We start from the raw sequence: 19,384 nt of genomic DNA, 5'->3' as shown, positions 1-19,384 counted from the left end.
GTCTCATCCGAAAGATCTGAAGCTGCTTAAAGGGCAGTTATGGGACTGCGAAGTGTGGCAAATGACTGCCAGTGTAATATTCTGAACCAATGACTTGGGGCAGGCTATTAACATATTCTGCCACTTCTCTCCACATTTTCTGTTCTTGACCAGCCAGCGGTGTAGTTAAATGATGAAAGACATGGAGCGGAACTTTCACCTTCAGCGGGGCTTTAAACTGGTGGTATCAGATTGGTCGCCCGTTATACACCCCATCCGATTTATTTTCCATTGCAGCTAGTTTTAGATCCCCGCTGAAGTTGTATGTTCCGCCCATAGGTTCGCTTCCTCCAGTCAACAGGATACCTCACCTTTACAAGATATGTCTTCTGACATTATTGAGAATACAGCATCTCGAGAAAGTCAGGGTGGGCTGGTACTTGGTTGCTTTAAATTGAAAAACTATTTGAACTATATAGGTAGAGTGTGCCAAATGTAATTGTTCAAACAGCAATTACTATTTTGTAAGTTTTGAAATTCAGTGTTTCACACTTGATTGGTGTTTTGATTTTGCAGTCTACTTTTTTCAAAAAAAAATGCAAAAAAAAATTCACTTTTTTTACAGCCTTTGTTTTTTGTAACAACTCCTTTACAAAGAAACTTCCAATTATTATGCTTTGTTTCCATTAGCTTCTCTCACCAGAAGATTTAGTGAATGCTTGCAAAATCTTTGAGGCACTGAAGCTACCGATGAGGCAAGTAGACACATAAGATTTAAACCAGTTTCTTATATATTTGTCAATGTCATCAGGAGGAATATGTATTTTCCCATTTTATAGTGAGCTTTATGACTCAACAGAGCTTGCATTTTAGATCAACCTAGTTTCTCGTATTTTTATTTTGCATACTCTGTTTAACATCACAGCACCAATGAAAGCAACCTGCCTTGAAGTAGGACTGTATGTTGAACAGATGAATTCATTGTGAGCATTTCTTTTTTTTTTTTAAACTCAATATTGGAAAATGATTGAAACAAGATAATTCTGTTCAGAAAATATGGGTTGTACTATGCATCATTATGATATTTCCACAATGCTGAAAAATAATTAATTGTGACATATTTATTATAAATCTGGGAGGGAAAGGGGTGAAGGCAGAAGCGTGGGAAATTGGACAGACACAAAAGCAAAATACTGCGGATGCTGGAAATCTGAAATAAAAACAGAAAATGCTGGAAATACTCAGCAGGTCAGGCAGCAGCATCTGTGGAGCGAGAAACACAGTTAACATTTCAGGTTGATGACCCTTTGTCAGAACTGGAAAAAGTTAGAGATGTAACAGATTTTTATGCTAGTGTAGGAGTAGAGAAAGGAGGGAGGGGAGGAAAAAACAAAAGGGAAAGTCTGTGATAGGATGGAAGGCATGAGAGATTAAGAGACAAAAGGGATGATGGTGCAAGGCAAAAGGCGATGGTAATGGGACAAGTTAAAAAAACAAAAGATGAATCTAGATGAGATGGAAATGGCAGAATCATCAACAGCTGCCATGTGAAAAAAAATTGGATAGGGCTGACATGGTCGAGGGTCCTGTCAGCCACAATGGAGGGCAATCCTTGGCTGAGGAAAAAGGAAGCCATATTGGAAGCACTGGTGTGGAAGATGGCATTGTGAGAACAAATGCGACGGGAAAATTGGGAGAATGGAATAGAGTCCTGAAGGGAGTGGAGTGGAAGGAAGTGTTAATCAAAGTAGCTGTGCGAGTCGGTGGGCTTATAGTAGATATTGTTTGACGGCCTATCCCCAGAAATAGAGATAGAGAAGTCGAGGAAGGGAACAGTCAGGGATGGACCATGTATAGGCAAGGGAGGGCTGGAAATTGGAAGCAAAGTTGATGACATTTTCCAGTTCAGGAAGAGAGCAGGAAATGGCACTGATACAGTTATCAATATAGTGGAAAAAGAGCTGAGGGAGGGGACATGATTAGGACTGGAATAAAGAATATTCCAAATATCCCACAAAAAGGCAGGCATAGCTAGGACCCATATGGGTTCCCTTAGCGACACCTTTTTTTGATTTTTAAGCACGTATACGAGCAGAGAGGAGGAAGTGAGTGGAGTCAAAGGAGAATTTGTTCAATGTGAGACCAAGTTCAGCCAGGTGGCGATGGGTGGTGGTGGATGAGGACTGGTTGGGCCTCCAATCAAGGAAGAAGCAAGGACCCGCAGACTGTACTGGTGGGGGATGGAGGTGTAAAGAGACTGGATGTCCATGGTAAAATGGAGATGGTTAGGGCCAGGAAACTGTTAAAGTGGCAGAGGGCATTGGAAGAGTCGTGGATGTAGGTTGAAGGAGACTGGAAAGGGGAGGAAAAGTAGTCCAGGTAGGAAGAAATAAGCTCCGTGGGGCAAAAACAGGCTGAAACGGTGGGTCTACCAGAGCAGTTCCATTTATGGATCTTGGGAAGGAGATAGGAGCAGGCTGAGTGGGGTTGGGGAAATATGAGGCAGTGGGGATGTGCAAGGGGTGGGGGGCAGGTGAGAGATCGCCAGAGAAGCTGAAGGCAGGGTCTGGGAAACAATGACGATGTTCAGTGGTGGGGTAGTGGTATGGGGGAAGTAGGAGGAGGTATCAGAGAGCTGGTGTTCAGCCTCCGCAAGGTGGGGAGGTCGTTTTGCCAAACAACAACAGTGCCGCCCTTGTCAGCGGGTTTAATGACAATATTAGGGTTGGACCTGTGAGAGTGGAGTGTTGCAAGTTCAGAGGATGGTAGGTTATAGTGAGTGAGGGGGGTGGAGAAATTGAGTCTGCTGATGTCACACCGGCAGTTCCCAATGAAACGGTCAAGAGAGTGTAAGAGGCCAAAGGGTGGGGTCCAGGTGGAACGAGAATTCTGAAGATGGGAGAAAGGGCCCAAAGTGCGGGAACGACACCTGGCCAAAGAAGGGGTGCGGAGGTGAAGGTGACGGAAGAAGAGCTCAGCACCATGTCGAGCTCAAAATTCATTTTGCTGTCTACTTGGTAGCATTTGCTAAAATTGCACCATAATGCACTAGCCAAAGCAATGTTGCCATAGTATTGGAAGTTTGCAAATCAGAGGCAACTTGGAAATTTGAAAACATTAATCCCGTCCTCAGTGAGCACTCAGCTGGTGCATCCAAGTCTCATTCACCTCCATGAGATCAGCGTTTATTTGACAGACTCCTAGTTATCTGCTGAAGCAAAACAGCAGCAACAACAGAACAATAGTAAATAACATGATTATCAATGACATCTTTCTGCTGATCGCCAACTACCTTCACTTCCCTTTTTTCCTTCAATCTGATGTTCCGCTTTTCTTCTTGAACCATCTCTGTACAACAAAAAATTCTAAAAGCTGTATTAGAGAGCTCAATTTTCCCCAAAGTTGTTTTTTGATGTACTTGAAGCGTCACGCCCATTTTTTGGGGGGCCCAAGTACGCCCCCAAAAAAATCATCCCAGTTTCCCCGTTTGAATTCTTCATTTTAGCGCCGCCTAGCCTGTCGTTTTAGTTTTGGGGGTGGAGCTCAAGATCTGCGCCAAAAAGATTGGGTTGCCACGGTAACAAGGGACACAATGCGGGCTGAGGCTGGAAATCACAGCAACCTGCGTCAGCACAATACAGCGACTTTTCAAGTACATTAAACATTGCAGCAACTTACCGCCACTAAATTATTAGTGTAATGACAAAAGTCTATCTCACTCCCCTTCTCCCGATGCCAGTCTCAGTCCCCGCTCCTATCCCTGACCAAATGGCCTCTCTAATGCTGGTCCCTGCACCTGTCCCTGGCCGAATGCTCCCCCCGGTCCCGCACCGATCCCTGGCCGAATGGCATCTCGGCCCCTGCTCCTATCCCTGGCCGAATGGCCTCCCCCCTCCCGGTCCCTGCATCTATCCCTGGCCGAATGCCCCCCCCCGATCCCTGCACCTATCCCTGACCGAATGGCCTCCCCCCTCCCGGTCCCTGCACCTAACTATGCCCGAAAGACTTCCCCCCCCCCCCCCCCCCCACCCCCATCTTTCCCACTCTCTTTCACCTCTCCTCCTCCTGCTGCTGCTGTCCGGGCATCTGCTGTGCTGATTTACTTACCTGCACCCATTTTCTTAACGACCCAGAAGGTTTTTCCACAGAGGCCACATACTACGGCCTAAGAAGAATTGGAGTAAATCGGAGCTGGCCAAATTTGCTTAACTGGCCAGAATTGGCGCGGTTGGCAGGTTAAGCCCCCTGCGACACAAAAAAAAACTTACCCAGAAAAATCGTAACGAACGGAGTTATGCTGGCTCACATTGATTGGGGAAACTTGTATTTCTTTAACTTAGGCTAAAAAAAGCGGCGCACGCCAAAATAACGGCGCAAATCACTGGGGAAAATTGAGCCCATAAAATGTAAAATACAGCAGTTTGAATGAATACCAACTTAAACAGCAGAATATTTTACAACTTTATTTGATTTGCTCATTGCTTAATTTTTAGCAGGCTATTGAATGAAAAGATAGGCCATATTTAAAAAAAAACGAACCATGAGAGAGAAAAGTCACATTAAATCTAAGGCTTCACTTTTGGATCACATTGGTAGTTGCTATTAAATTAGAGTACACTTATGCAACAAAGCAAATTTGGATTGGGTGCATATTAACACAAGCAATGGCAGTATAATTTGGACATCAAGCCTCAATCTGATTCCTGATCACACTAAGTGGTTTGAGACCCCTTGCAAAAGGTTGTCTTGACACTACTTTGAGTTCACATCTTTGCAAGGGGTCTCAAACCACTTGAAGTCACATTTTACAACTGCACAGGCAGCCATATGAAAAGTTTTAATGCGGGGGCTTATTCAGGCACATGCAGTGTACATTCATGTGCACTTTTTAATCTCCTGGGAGGTGCAAATGAGTGCAGCCCCACGCTCCGCTCCTCAGTAACAGTTCCACTCTGATGTCCCGTTGCTGTGGGTGGGAATTCTCGCCGTGAGAATTGCTGTCCACTGCAGCATTCAGTCCTTCAGAGCAGCAGTAGATAGATCCCCAGAGTGATTCTAAGAGACAAGATGAAGAATGTGGTCCAAAACTGAAAGGAGAGGAGTGAAAAGTTCCAGCATAAATGGGAGAGGTGGCGGAGGAGGAGGTGAGATGAGGGGTGGGGGGGGGGGGGGGCGGAGGGAGGAGAATGATACCAGTTTCAAATGAAGATGAGAGGAAGAAGAGTCCCATGATTAACAGTGCAACAGCGTAGTGGTTATGTTACTGGACTAGTAATCCAGAATCCTGGACAAATAATCTAGAAAAGCGAGTTCATAAAGCCATAATGGCAGTTTGAGAATTTGAATTCAGTCTAAAAAATGTTTTAATCTGGAATTAAAATCTTATTAGTAAAAGTGACGTGAAGCTATCAGATTGTCTTAAATACCTGAAGGAAACCTGCTGCCTTTACCCAGTCTCACACCAAGGTGGTCCATCTTTTAACTGCTCTCTGAAGTGACCCAGTAAACCATTCAGGGCAACTGGGAATGGGTAATAAATGCCAGCAATTCCAGCGAACCCACATCTAATGAATAATAATAAGAGGAATGCCTGTGTGAATTGAAGAGGAGAGGAAGAGTGCCAGTGTGAAATGGAGGATATGGGAAGAGAGGCACTGTGTAAATTGGTGATAGGGAGAGAATTAATGCTTCCATACCACTGATGACCATATAAACAATCAGGTTAATTAACTGCCTGATTTCTCCCCAAGAAATTGGGGAAAATTCCATCAGTTTTTGCCACAGCCTTCCACTCAGCAGTGCCAGAATGTTGGATACTTCTGCAGCTTAGGCTGCAATAAACCTGTTGACCCAGCGCACTATCAGTGTAACTGCAGATCATCAGCCTATAGTCAGGGCTTTTCCGAGTTGTCAGCTTTTTGAAACAATTAGTCAGTTTTTGCATGTTTGCTTTTTAGGTTAACATTTAAAGATCTGTTAGTTTTGTCATTTTTTTGTAGTCTAATTTTTAACGCTGCTAACAAATATAGTTGCACACTGGATGTAGTGATTATGGGAAGAGAACCTGCCCATTCTACACATGACTCCAGTCCCACGCTAAATGGTTGACTCTTAATGCGATAAGGGGAACTAAGGATTGGTAATAAATGTCAGTGTTGATCAACCACATCCTGAGAATGAAAAAAAATAATCATATGATTGTAAATTCAGTACTCAATTGTTTACTACTTTTGTTTAACAGTAGTATATAGCAATAAAATGCTTTGTGATGGAGCACTCTGATAGTGAAGTGGGTAAATGCATCATGTGGTGCATTAGTAAACCACAAGTCCAGCTTTGATGTCTGGTCTTTGTTAAGCCAGGATAGCAATTTGATCTTGATGCCAAAGGGGTTGAGGGTGGGGTGGGTGGGGATGATGGAAGTGGAAGGAAATAAGAGTTCCTGCTCCTGGTCGCTCTCCAGTAACATGTCTGGACGTCTATTGAAAATGAACTTCATAGTAGAATAGGCTGCTGACACTGACTGTCGAGGCTCACACATGAAGCGTGGTGACTTGAGTGAGGGCTGCATGGAACCGCGGTACATCAAGAGTCCACAGCGTATTAATTGCTCCTATTATAGGACCTGACACCATATATGAATGTGTAGCAGATACAGCAGATTTTATAGTGATAATCTCCACATAATTGAAGTCCCTCATCCCTGGTATCCTCTCCAATGCCTTGACATTCTTCCTGAGGTACAGTGCCCAGAACTGAACGCAGTATTGCGACTAATCCATTGCTCTCCTAGCTGGCATCCCCCGTAAACATCAACTCATCCAAAACTCTGCTGCCCCTCCCCCCCGCGTCCTAACTGGCACCAAGTCCCCTTCACCCATCACCCCCTGTGCCCGCTGACCTACATTGGCTCCCGGTCTGGCAATGCCTTGACTTTCAAATTCTCATACTTGTGTTCAAATCATTCCTTGTCCCCCTCCCCTACCCCTCCCTTTCTCGGTAACCTTCTCCAGCCTTACAAACCCCCCCCCCCCCCCCACAAAGATCTCTGCACGTCTCCACTTCTGGCCTCTTCTGTATCCCCGGTTTCCAACGCTCCATCATTGGTGGCTGTGCCTTCAGCTGCCTGGGCCCTAAGCTCTGGAATTCCCTCCCTAAACCTCTCTGCCTCTCTCTCCTGCTTTAAGACGCTCCTTAAAACCTACCTCTTTGAACAAGCTTTTGGTCACCTGTCCTAATGTCTCCTTGTGTGGCTGGGAGTAAAATTTTGCCTGAATAACGCTCTTGTGGAAGCATCTTGGGACGTTTCAGACGTTAAAGGTGCTATATAAATACAAGTTGTTGTTGTGGTGAGCTTTTCTAAATTTGAAGGCCTGTTTCAATTAATAAAACAAATTTATTTTTCCTGCAGGTTGCGTATTTTTGATAGTGGAGTGATGGTAGTTCAGCTACAGTCACACAATGAAGATGAAATGATTGCTTCAGCTCTGGAGACTGTAAGGAATTTTTGTTTTAATACTCAGGGCTGGAATTTGATCAAAAACCGCCACCACTGGTTTACCACCCCAAAAACCGCTGTGATTCTGCTATTAAGAATGGCAGAAAATTAATGAAAAAATGGAAAAAAATCTGCCCAGTGGGGATAATCGGCATTGTACGTGGATTCTCGGCGGAAAACATGATCCTCGTCAACTTTAGTCCGAGGCTACGAGTTGGGCCTAGGGAGGCGGGAAAACATACAATATGTTTCCAAAAAAATAAAAAATCGCAAAACATTCACAAGACCTTTTTCCAGTGAATCGCTGCAAATTAATTTAAAAATAAACTTTAACTTACCTTTTTTTGTAGGGGTTCATACCTACCGCCATTCGAAGGGCTGCTCCGACCGGTTTCTCCTTGGCGTTTCCCCCCCCCCCCCCCCCCCACGGATCACCACTGTGATCAAACTCTGGCGGAAGCGGTTTTCCCAGTGTTGCACACTAGCGGTTCGCTCCCTAGCGTTATTTCAAAACTGCCGGCGGAACACTTTGATGAAATTCCCACCAGTTGGTTTTCCCACCCAAAACGAGGAAATACCGCCAAGAAACATGGTGGAAGGCTGATGACATTCCAGCCCTCAATAAACGAATGTTTAAACAAGCTTTGGTTAAATAAACAGCTGCATGATGTTTAGTAGAGGCAGCGATCTATCAAGAAATAAACCATGACATGGTACTAGGTTTAATTACATGAATGTCACCATACATATCGTAATGTCATATTTTAATATTTTAAAAAATGCATGAAAAAGTGGTGCAAATGACAAGGTATAAAATGTTTAAAGAGCACCAGGTTTATAAAGCATATTTTAACATATATTCCATTCCATTCTACATACCTGCCCCCACCTAGGAAGGCAAGCAGGCAAGCTTCTCCTAATGAGCTGTCCATTAAGATGGTTGCAGGAAAAGCCCCAGGCAACTTGCCTTTATTTATTTTTTTGTCCCTGGCGGGAAATATCTGGTGTCTAGATGTTCTTCCCTGATGTTATGATCGAAATCTGAAACTTCTTGGACAGAGAACTGTCCCTACTGCATGCATAGTATATTAATAAACCACCAGAGCATACATATTAAGGCTTGTTTTATACTCCGCTAACTAGCTGTCTAAAAAAATTATAGGCTATTTTTCTTATTTTTTTCTTTCTGCATGCAGGTGTCAGAGAAAGGTTTCCTTAGTTCTGAGGAGTATGCGAAACTCGTGGGCATTTCAGTACTCTTGGCCAAAGAAAGGTAAATAATTATTACAGAATTGTGCGTTTGAGTATTTTACCAAACATTATTACACATTTGCCTTTTCATTTTGTTTTTAAACCAGACTGCTACTAGCAGAGAAATTTGGCCATCTGTGTCGTGATGACTCTGTTGAAAGCCTGCGATTTTACCCAAATTTGTTTCTGACACAAGACTGAAAGTCACCTGTGAAAATCTGCGCTTTATTTTCCTTGGAGCCCAGTGACTGAGCTGTGCGTCGGTGTATTGCAGAATTACTGGATGAACCGTCACTTCAGAATGCGGCACATTTAAAAATTCAGACGCTTCAAAATCAGTGTGTCATAGAAAGGTACAGCCAGTGATAACTAAATGGCGTACAGGACTCTACTTTGTATGTGTGTTCAAGGCATAAGCAATTGCCCTGGTCCGAGCTATACTTTTTCTCGAGTTGCTCCAGTTTTTGTTTTTTTTTGCATTATGCAACTGGTTTAATTCTGTATTCAAACCTGATGAAACAAAACTAATGAAGTCAAATTAAATCTTGCAGTGTAAGACTTCCACAAGTTTGAATTCTTAAACTCCCTGTATATAATGTTTTTTTTTACGGTTTTATAATAAGGTAGGTCCTTGTATCAACAGTAATCAATGTCGAGGAATGTTTTAGTTTTGATATATCAAAATTCATCTCTGACAATACGTTTTGAATTTTTATGTTCTCGCCATTGTCAAAAGATTTTGCCCTTTCTGCTTTCACATTCTTTTAGGTTAGTGGTTTGTGTTTTCCCCCTTATTTAGATCTGACTTGCTCAGTTTATAGTTTTCCTTGTTTGTTCTTTGTTACACTGCCTTTTTAGATTTATTTCCCTTTATGTTGCATTTTCTTTTGTCCCTGCTTTCATCCTTTTTTTCTTCATGGGGTAGGACAATATGAAGAGAAGGCTAAGAAGTAGTCAGAAATAAAACCTTAGGTAGCAGAATCAGTTGGGAGGCTGTGGGAGAAATATTTGAGAGACTTATAATCAAAGGAAGGGAAGACCTGCACAAAAGGGAAATGGAAGTGATTTGCTGAAATCAAACCAAATCATTGGGGATAGGGAGGAGACAGAAGAAGAAAGGGAAACACATACATAAGTAAAACTTAGTCAGGATTGAGTGAAAGGGAAGTCTAGATCCAGCAAAGGATCTGTTGAATTTCCCTTCTCTCCAAAATGCTGTATTAATGTCAAGCCTTTGCTCAATAAAAAAAAATGATTTAGCCGTCACTCTGCAATGTGTGAATAAGCTTTCAAACTGGTAGAGCATTATGGATTTTAAAGGATGAAATGGAAAGCCAAGGACATGGGAACAAAATGCTGTGTTTTGTTATTTTTAAACTTGGCCAGTTACTACCTCTAAATGACATGGATACTCCTGAAGCTCTAATTTGCAACTGTTTGGTGCCTGATTTGCTATTATTAGCTTCACCCGATTAGTGACTTTTGGATTGGTATTGTTTCTATAATATACTGATGTATAGCGATAACATTCAGAAAGGTGAATGGAGATGGGCCAACAGATTATTTAAGCCGTGAATGTCAGACATGTAGGTGAGGCTAACTAAGTTGGGGTTCGGTAGAATCAGTAGGTAAATTATGTCAAATGGATAATGTCATTATAGGAGGAATATTACACTATCCATGATACGTTAGGGCAGGCATGTTTAATTTGCAGCTCTATGATCACATGTGGCCCCCACCGAGCGCTGGCAATCGGTCCTCCAAGCCTAGGCAATTCAATCCCTTTTCTTATTTGCTAGTTTGTCCTGTTCCAATATTGTGGGCCTAGAGGTTTGAAAGGAGCCGTTTTTAGCACTCATTTGTGTATCAGAACACCAAGGTCTGTTCAAGTTAGCAATTTGAGATGTATACTTATTAATGGGACATGGGTTTAAACTTTATAGATGTTTCTGTAGCACATACCCAAGTCGCATTTGAAAAGTTTGGACAACCCTACTTATTAGAGTTAATTTTATGAGTCCGTCTGTTGGCAGGGAGACTCACCTGCTTGCGGCGCTGAGTGGAAATTTGGGGGCACGCTGCCCATGATTTTCCAACCAAATGGTCGGTAGGCAGTGCTAGCTGGAAATGTTGATACATGCTCCCATCAGATGAGGCTCCCCTATGGCAGCGCAAACTCATACATTTGAAACTAATATGCAAAATATGCCCTCTAACACTCCTATTTTACTGTGATGCATTGTATTTATTGTGAAAAAATAGATGGCATGTGCAGCAACTGCAAATCAGTTTGGATGCAACAGTTCAGTTGTAAACATTAACGAGAGGTATATGCTGCTGTGGGAAAATATAAAAGTGACAGCATACAATTCAAATAGTTTGAGAACTTATCTCTGGGCGGGCGGGGAAGAGCTTTCAGATCCATAAAATAAAGATTTGTATTTGCCTCTGTTTTCATTTATGTGTTAATTCTGCCTTTCTTTTAAACTCCTGTCTGTCTGGGAGATCCCTAACTGTCTGAAAAGTTGTCTTGATGGATCATAGCCTAAAGCATTAAAGATCAGAGCTCAGCCCGCCCAAAAATTACTCAATAACTAAATGAAGGACCTACAAAATTAAGCGATACTATATGCATCATTCACACTAGTGCACCTCACCAAATTTAGGGATCTAGGCAGTTATTTTTCTTATTTGCAACTTTATTTTAAGTCATAGTCACAGTTGACAATTAAATCACCCTGCATTGGTATTTTTATGCAGGAGCATTTGTATTAAAAGAACAGAAGAGAAACAAAACATTCTCAGCAGAACAAAATCATCATTTTCAAATGTGTCCACAAAAACAGCTTAATTTTGTAACTAAAATGTCTCGCGTCCATCTGTGGACACTCCTTGTAGAGTCTAATTGTATCTTTAAATTAAATCTGGAGCACATCGAACTTGAAAATATTGAGAGACATAGGTGATGGAGCTGTAAACAGACTAGTTGACCTGGATTATGAGTGAGAAACTAGTGAAAACAGGTTTAAAATTAACAACTCTCGCATGCGATAATATAAGACCCCTTCCACACACACAGTAGTGGATATATAGATAAAAGCAATTAGTTTTATGCGAATTAAATGTTTTGAAAAGACTGGATAAATGTGTGGTTGGGAACAGAAATTTAAAGTCCTAGGGAGAAGTATAGACTGAGGACATATGAAAAAGGACAGGAATTGACCTACTTGTCCATTAAGCCTGTTCCATCACGGCATAGTGCAACCTTATCGCATCATCAGCCCAACTCCTCCCCAAACCATGCCATGAGTGGAGAAGTTCTCAGGCCAGTTTAGGAAACAGACTCTGGAAAATCCATTCCCCAAAGGCAATCAAACAAGCTCAAGGAGACTGCAGCAACTGATATTGCTTGTCACAACTATCCTGCCTACTTCCGATAATTTGGTCCTGCCTTTGGAAAGAGCTGTCCTTTAACCTAATTCTGTTTCTTGTATTTTGTATTGATGCCCGTCTCCTCCCTGTCTGCTCAGTTAATCTATCCACCTGAACAGAATTGATTCTCTTCATCATTTAAAGACTTCAATCGTATCTCCTCAAAGTCTATGCAGCTTCAGTGGAAAAAGCCCCAGTTCCCTGAACCTATTCTGTTAACCAGAGCCCAAGGATGAAGCATCTTTCTGGTGGTCCTCATCTAGAAATTTTCTCGACCCTCTATCGCCCACAATGTGAAACACAGTATTCTAGATGTGGCCTTATCCAGGTAAGTATCGCATTTCTAGTTTTGTATTTAACTGTTCTAGCTGTACACCCTAGCATTCTATTTGCTAAATATAAATTGTTTCCTCCCTACCCTCCTCCATTCATCAGATTATCTAAGTGCTACTTCACTCCCTGGGGCCACTAAAATAATCAAGATTACCCACCACTATTTTTTTTTTTAAAGTACCAAAATGGTTCCGGAGGTATGGAAATAGTGTGCAATTAGATGTCACAAAATCATCAGAAAGTATTGTTTAATGTCAGGATTGAGGGATGGTCAGTCCATTAAAATGGAATGCTTTTTGTCTATGGTCTCATGTTACAACAGATAAATTTTATTTTTTCTAAAATTTATGTATCGATCAGCATTTTCGGTGGTGGCTCACTGGTAGCACTCTCAACTTTGAGTCAGAATGTTGTGTGCTCAAGTCCCACTCCAGAGACTTGTGCACAAAATCTAGGCTGACACACCAGTGCAGTACTGAGGGAGTGCTGCACTGTCAGAGGTGCTGTGTTTTAGATAATAACTTTTATTTATATAGCACCTTTAACATAGTAAAACATCCCAAGGCGCTTCACAACAGTGTTACAAGACAAAACAGATAAATTTGACACCGAGCCACAAAAGAAGAAATTAAGGAAGATGACCAAAAGCTTGTTAAAGAGGTAGGTTTTAAGGAGCATCTTAAAGGAGGAAAGAGAGGCGGAGAGGTTTAGGGAGGGAATTCCAGATGACGTGTTAAACCTCAGCCCCGTCTCCCCCCTCAGGTGGATGTTAAAGAACCCATGGCACTATTTCGAAGAGCAGGGGAGTTCTTCCGGTATCCTAGCCAATATTTATCCCTTAATCAACATCATTAAAACAGATTACCTGGCCATAATCTCATTGTTGTTTGTGGGAGCAGCTGTGTGCAAATTAGCTTCGTGTTTCCGACCTTACAACAGTGACTACACTCCAAAAAGAACTTCATTGACTATAAAGCACTTTGGGACATCCGAGGGCTTGAAAGGCACTATATAATTGCAAGTCTATCTTTCTGCCACTATCATTTTTTTAAATTGAAAATGTGAGTTTAAAAAGCATAGTATATTGAATATTGGAGACTTTCATTTACCTCTATGCTGCCATGGCACTTTGGCTCACAATCCCGTAGAATGGTGGGATGTGGGTTTATGCCTGTGATCCCTACACAACTAAGGCCCTAATCTCAACCATATTTATGTTGGGTGGTGCCAGGAGGAGGTTTGCATTCTGCCTTGTGGGGGAATAGATGCTCATATGGGCTAGAGAGACTGAGGTTCTGGGAAAAATCAATTCAAGAAAGGAGGGGTTTGATCCTTTAACAAAAAGTATTTCTATTTAGACATAATTTAAAATCTGGAAAGCATAGAAAATCCTTACTTTAATACAATACCCATCATTGTGATATACAAGTTTCTACGGTTATGTATTTTAAAGAAAAGTCAAATGTACAATTTGGTTTTGCAAATGATATTCTCAACAAGCTCCAAAATGTGTTGTCTGGAGAGATCTGAAGCACAAGAAAGCATGTTATCATTTTACCACTTTCCTGTGGTGAAGACAGAAATAAGAAATACGTTCTTTGGCAAACCAACAATTTTTAGAATGAACTGCCTGAAAGTATAAAGTAAAACTCATTTCACAAATTCCAATTGGTTGCTAAAATTGGAATCAGATTCTTAACCACAGCCTACAATTGTGAGGAGTGGGGACGATGTTTAATTTCTTGAACCTTTTCAGCAAGTGGCCACTGGGATTAGATATTTTTTTATTACATTTTTACATGTGTTGCTTGACATCTGAGGGATGAAATTCCTGTATTTGCTAATTATAGTGAAACAGTGATTGAGTATGAAGTGATAATATATTACTTTTAACGAAAGTATACTTTTTTGTAAAATTATTGAAGACAAAGAATATTATCCCTCCCTCTCCCCCAGCCCTGTTTCTGTCCAGGGATAAATATTATTGAACTAATAACAATAAAAATAAAATGACAGCTATCACATGAAATAAATAAAAATTTGTCTACTTTAAGTAAAGCACTTTCAAACGGCGCAATTCCCCCAAGATCCAACAGACAGTTCTCTCTGACTGACCATCATGGTGACTGCACAACTGAGTTCAGTTCCAAGACAAGTCACAGCTCTGAGCACAGAACAGAAACCAAAAGCCACCTAAGCACCTGGCAGGAACAGCAAAGAGCGTGATTTTGTTTTTGGAAACATCAACAAGCAATTGATTTTTTTTTAAAGCTGCAAGGTAAGCATGCCTTTGTGATAGATTCCTGCATAACTGTTATAACAAGGCCATTTATCATGCTCTGATAGTTGTGAGGAAGTCACAGATCCAACATTTTCATTAGAAATCCCGCAAAAGGCTAGTTTCTCAGAAGCTGGAATACAATACCATATTGAAGGCTCCAGAACGCTGGCTAACTGCTATGCATTGAGAAAATCAGTCCATTTCAGAACTGTGAGATTGAGAGAATCAACGGTCTAAACCAAATTGGCAATCATGTGGTAACTGTTTGATCTGTTTTAGCAGCTACTTATTCTCTCTGATGACTGTGGCACATTGGCAGTAAGGATATTGGACTAGTTATCAAACTCCGACTATTTCCTTGTGGGTATAGACAATGTTTACTCCTTTCCACTGGGATAGGACAACACCAGTTGACAGGAACCACTGAATTGGACAAGTGGGGAGCAGCTAATTCTTTGAGTAGAGTTTTGAGAATCATTCTGGTCTGGGCTAGCTGGCTTTTCTCCTCCCAGTTACGGTAATAAAAGAATATATATAATTTTTACTGAACTTTGTTTAAAACTTTGTTTTAAGTTGGAGGCAATAATTATTCCTCGACCACAGCTTTCTATAATAACGATTCGCTAGATGTTGCACATACCAAGTGCTTTAACAATAACTTTGGACTGGTAGCAAAAAATTCAGACATTTTAATCGCAGCCTCCAATTCCCTGTGAATACTTCTTTTTCCCCTTCAAGTTTCTCCCCTTTTTATCCCTCTCCTGAAGGTAGTGACCTATGAGGAATGATTCTCAGGAACCCGTATTTTGTCAAAGCGGCAATTACCCACTGAAGTATTGGGGAAGCTATGTACAATGTCTAACTCGGAATTTAAGTCCTTCTTCTGTCAAACTGCTGTTCTTGCTGTGTGCCAAGAACTGCCTAATTCACAAGGGAATACTGGCTGTGATTAAAATATCTGAATTTCTTGCTGCCAGTCCAAAACTCTGTTGTTTAAAGCACGTTATCCATTGAAAATGCAGTCTGTTTTTATTGTAGAAAACTGTTGTTGAGGAATAATTAAAAATAACTTCCTCTAACTTCGAGCAAACTAGTTAACAATGTTTCAGTGAAAATAATGTACTTCTTAGTACCTTGACTGGAAGGAGAAAAGATGGTCAGCTCACAACAGAGAAATTCTACAATTGTCACTCACTACTCCAGGATCATCCTGGAATGCAGAGATAGACCCTGGCTTTATTTCTCTACCGACTGTCTCCTTAAACACCTCTTCCCCCGCCCCCTCCACACTCCCCTCCAATATGTGCGGGAGCTCATGGACTTTTTTTCACTAAGATTGCGACCAGCCTCTGCGCCATCCCTCCCTTCCCCTTGCCAACCAAGTCAAACTTCCTCCACAGCTCCCACTGCCTCAGCTCTGAACCCACGACTTTCTCTACCTTCTCTCCTCCCACCCCTATGCTCTCTCCAAACACATCATATCCATGAGACCCACCTCCTGCTCTTTCGACCCAATTCCCCACTAAGCTGCTTACCATCCAACTGCCCTGCTTAATCCCATGTAAGCTGGCATTGCAAATGATTCACTCTGCTTGGATACTGCCCCCCCCCCACCCTTTCAAACCACCCTCCTCTAAAATCCCACCTTCGTCCCCTTTGTCTTACAAACTGACACCCCATCTCCAACCTCCCTTTCTTCAGAATAGAACATAATAAATAGGAACAGGAGTAGGCAATTTGGCCCCTCAAGCTTGCTGCGCCATTCAATAAGATCATGGCTGATCTGATCATGGACTCAGCTCCACTTCCCTGCCCGCTCCCCCTAGTCCTCCTTCTCCAAAGTTCTTGAAAATGATTTCTTCTCCCAAATCCATGCCCATCTTTTATGCAACTCTACAACAGGTTTTCATCCTTACCACAGCACTGAAACAGCCATAATAAAATTGCAAATTACATCCTCTGAGTGTGGTGCACCACCCCATCTCATCTTTCTCAACCTCTCTGGAGCATTTGATACGGTTGAACATATAATCTCCCTTCACCGCCTCTCTGTTGTTTAGCTGAGTGGATCTGCCCTCGCTTGGTTCCAGTCTTATACAATCATAGTCAGAGCATCTCCAGCAATGGTTCCTCTTCCCACCCCCACACTTCTACCTCTGGAGTCTCCCAGGGATCTATCCCTGGCCCTCCTCTTCCTAGTCTACGTGCTGCCTCTTGACATCATCCAGACATGACATCAGATTCCACACATACACAGACAGTGTCCACCTCAACCTTTCCGCCGCGACCGGTATGAGCGAAAGTTCATCCAGTTAAACATTGGGAGGAGCGAAGTCGAAGGCGTACATCGCACCCTCGCCATCAATTCCAGCCCTCTTCTGGTCACTGTCTCAGGGTCAAGCCGACTATTTGCATCCTCAACGTGCTAGTTGACCCTGAGCCAAGCTTCCCACCCCATAGCTCCTCCATCACAAAGATTGCCCGTCCCTGCCCCTGCCTCAGCCCATCTGCTGCCGAAAACACTGATCCATTGCCTTTGTAACTTCCAGACTCGACTGTTCCAACACTCTTCCATCTTCCACCCTCCATAAACTTCAGCTCATCTAAAACTCTGCTGCCCATAGGATGTCCCTTTCAAAGAGGTGCTGCCTTTGCTTTGAGATGAGATGTTAAACTCAGGCGGTAAAAGATCCCATGGCATTATTCAAAAAAGAGCAGTGGAGTTCTCGGTGTCCTGGCCAATATCCCTCAACTAACACCACTAAAACAGGTTATCTAGTCATTATCTCATTGCTCTTTGTGGGAATTTGAGTGCAAATTGGCTGCTGTATTTTCTGACAGAACAAAATTAATTCATTGGCTGTGGGGCGCTATATAACTGCAAGTCTTTCATCCATCATCCCTATGCTCACTGAACTACATTGGCTCCCGATTAATATCCCACCACCTCAAATAAAGTTCACTTCCTGGTGTCTTACTCCCTTCATGCCCTCAATCTCGATCTCTGTAACCGCCTCCAGTCCTACAACCCTCAGAGCTCTGCACTCCTCCAACTTTGAGCTCCTGTGTATCCTCTCCACCATTGGTGGTCGTGTCTGCTGCCTTCAGTGCCCAAAGTTCTGGGATTCCTTGTCTGAAGCTCTCCGCCTCTCCTCTGACGGTACAAAATACGTGAGGGTTAAATTCCAGTCATATTGAACGCATTGGATGGCATCTGGCGCAGTCCTACAATTGGTGGCAGTCAAACAGGGCACTCGGTTCTATCTTTGATAGAATATTCAGATGGATTTCACACGAGAAATGCTTGAGTCAAAAAAGGCAAGAATTAAAAAACAAAATATTGTCGCAGTTAACTATCGGAAATCAGATTGTAAATGAAATTATTCTGTGATCTATGTATAGGAGCGAAACTAATACATGGTTAAAAAAAATTACTGAGTGTGGACAGTTGAAGAAAAATCTTAAAAGCGAGCTATATATCATGTATATAAAGGATTCGCCGGCCGTGAATATAAGGCTTGGATTCAATATCGGGGTTGGGTCCATGAATTCCCAGAATTTGCTCGTTTCCAACCATTATCTCTGTCTATTTGTCTTTTTACTTCGCTCCCACTTTCGTTCTCTTATCATCGTTTTATTAATCTACCTGGGTTTAATATTTGTCATTTAGGAACAGAAGATGTTTCAAATGCTGATAGTTTCTGGTGTCCTTACCTCCAGAGAGCCCTCACTGAACATGTTCAGGATCATGATCCCACTCCTGTTCCATTCACTTTAAAACGGAAGAGCGGTGAGGCGAATCCCAGCACCGCCCACAGCCACACACCCGCTTCAAACAACATTCACATTCCCCGCGCTCAACAACTGGCAAACTGCAGGCTGCACCCGTCCGACCAACAGGGTAAGAGGGGCTGTGAGCTCGGTACAGACCGGCAAACAGTATTGAGACACAGATCCAGATCTGGACTGTCAGACACAGAGACCAGAGAGAGAGAGAGAGAGAAAGACCCAGACAGTCAGAGAGAGAGAGAGAGACCCAGACTGTCAGAGAGAGAGAGAGAAAGACCCAGACTGTCAGAGAGAGAGACCCAGACTGCCAGAGAGAGAGAGAGAGACCCAGACTGCCAGAGAGAGAGAGAGAGAGAGACCCAGACTGCCAGAGAGAGAGAGAGAAAGACCCAGACTGTCACAGAGAAAGAGAGAGACCCAGACTGCCAGAGAGAGAGAGAGAAAGACCCAGACTGTCACAGAGAGAGAGAGAGAGACCCAGACTGCCAGAGAGAGAGAGAAAGACCCAGACAGTCAGAGAGAGAGAGGCCCAGACTGTCAGAGAGACCCAGACTGTCAGAGAGAGAGAGAGTCCCAGACCCAGACTGTCAGACACGGAGACTCAGGCTGTCGGACTGAGAGAGCCGGGCAGTCGGGGCCAGCTGGAAGTACGGTCTAAGTGAGAAAATGGGTCTGAATTTTGAAAGATTTAGATAACGAATTATAAATAGCGTCTAAGTTCATTTTCCAGAATTTATTTAATAGACTGAATGATTCGCGCAATCTTCAATATAAAGTCCTGATTTATTGGTCGTTTTAAATATTTCGTGAGAGATTGGCAG

General features: G+C 42.6%; 1 protein-coding gene across 1 annotated transcript in view; it reads left to right on the top strand.

Annotated features, from left to right (window-relative positions):
* vps36 (vacuolar protein sorting 36 homolog) overlaps nt 1–11,185 on the top strand; it is a 73,111-nt gene extending 61,926 nt beyond the window's left edge. Inside the window, exons 11-14 of the mRNA XM_070892393.1 lie at nt 670–734; nt 7,391–7,475; nt 8,674–8,750; nt 8,836–11,185. Coding sequence (XP_070748494.1) covers nt 670–734; nt 7,391–7,475; nt 8,674–8,750; nt 8,836–8,929 — 321 coding nt within the window. The 3' untranslated portion in view covers nt 8,930–11,185. The remainder of the gene's footprint in view (nt 1–669; nt 735–7,390; nt 7,476–8,673; nt 8,751–8,835) is intronic.
* Nucleotides 11,186–19,384: the final 8,199 nt, after the last annotated feature.

The sequence above is a fragment of the Pristiophorus japonicus genome, chromosome 10 (assembly GCF_044704955.1).
Source record: "Pristiophorus japonicus isolate sPriJap1 chromosome 10, sPriJap1.hap1, whole genome shotgun sequence".
Lineage (NCBI taxonomy): Eukaryota > Metazoa > Chordata > Chondrichthyes > Pristiophoridae > Pristiophorus > Pristiophorus japonicus.
This window is presented reverse-complemented; position numbering and strand designations above follow the sequence as displayed.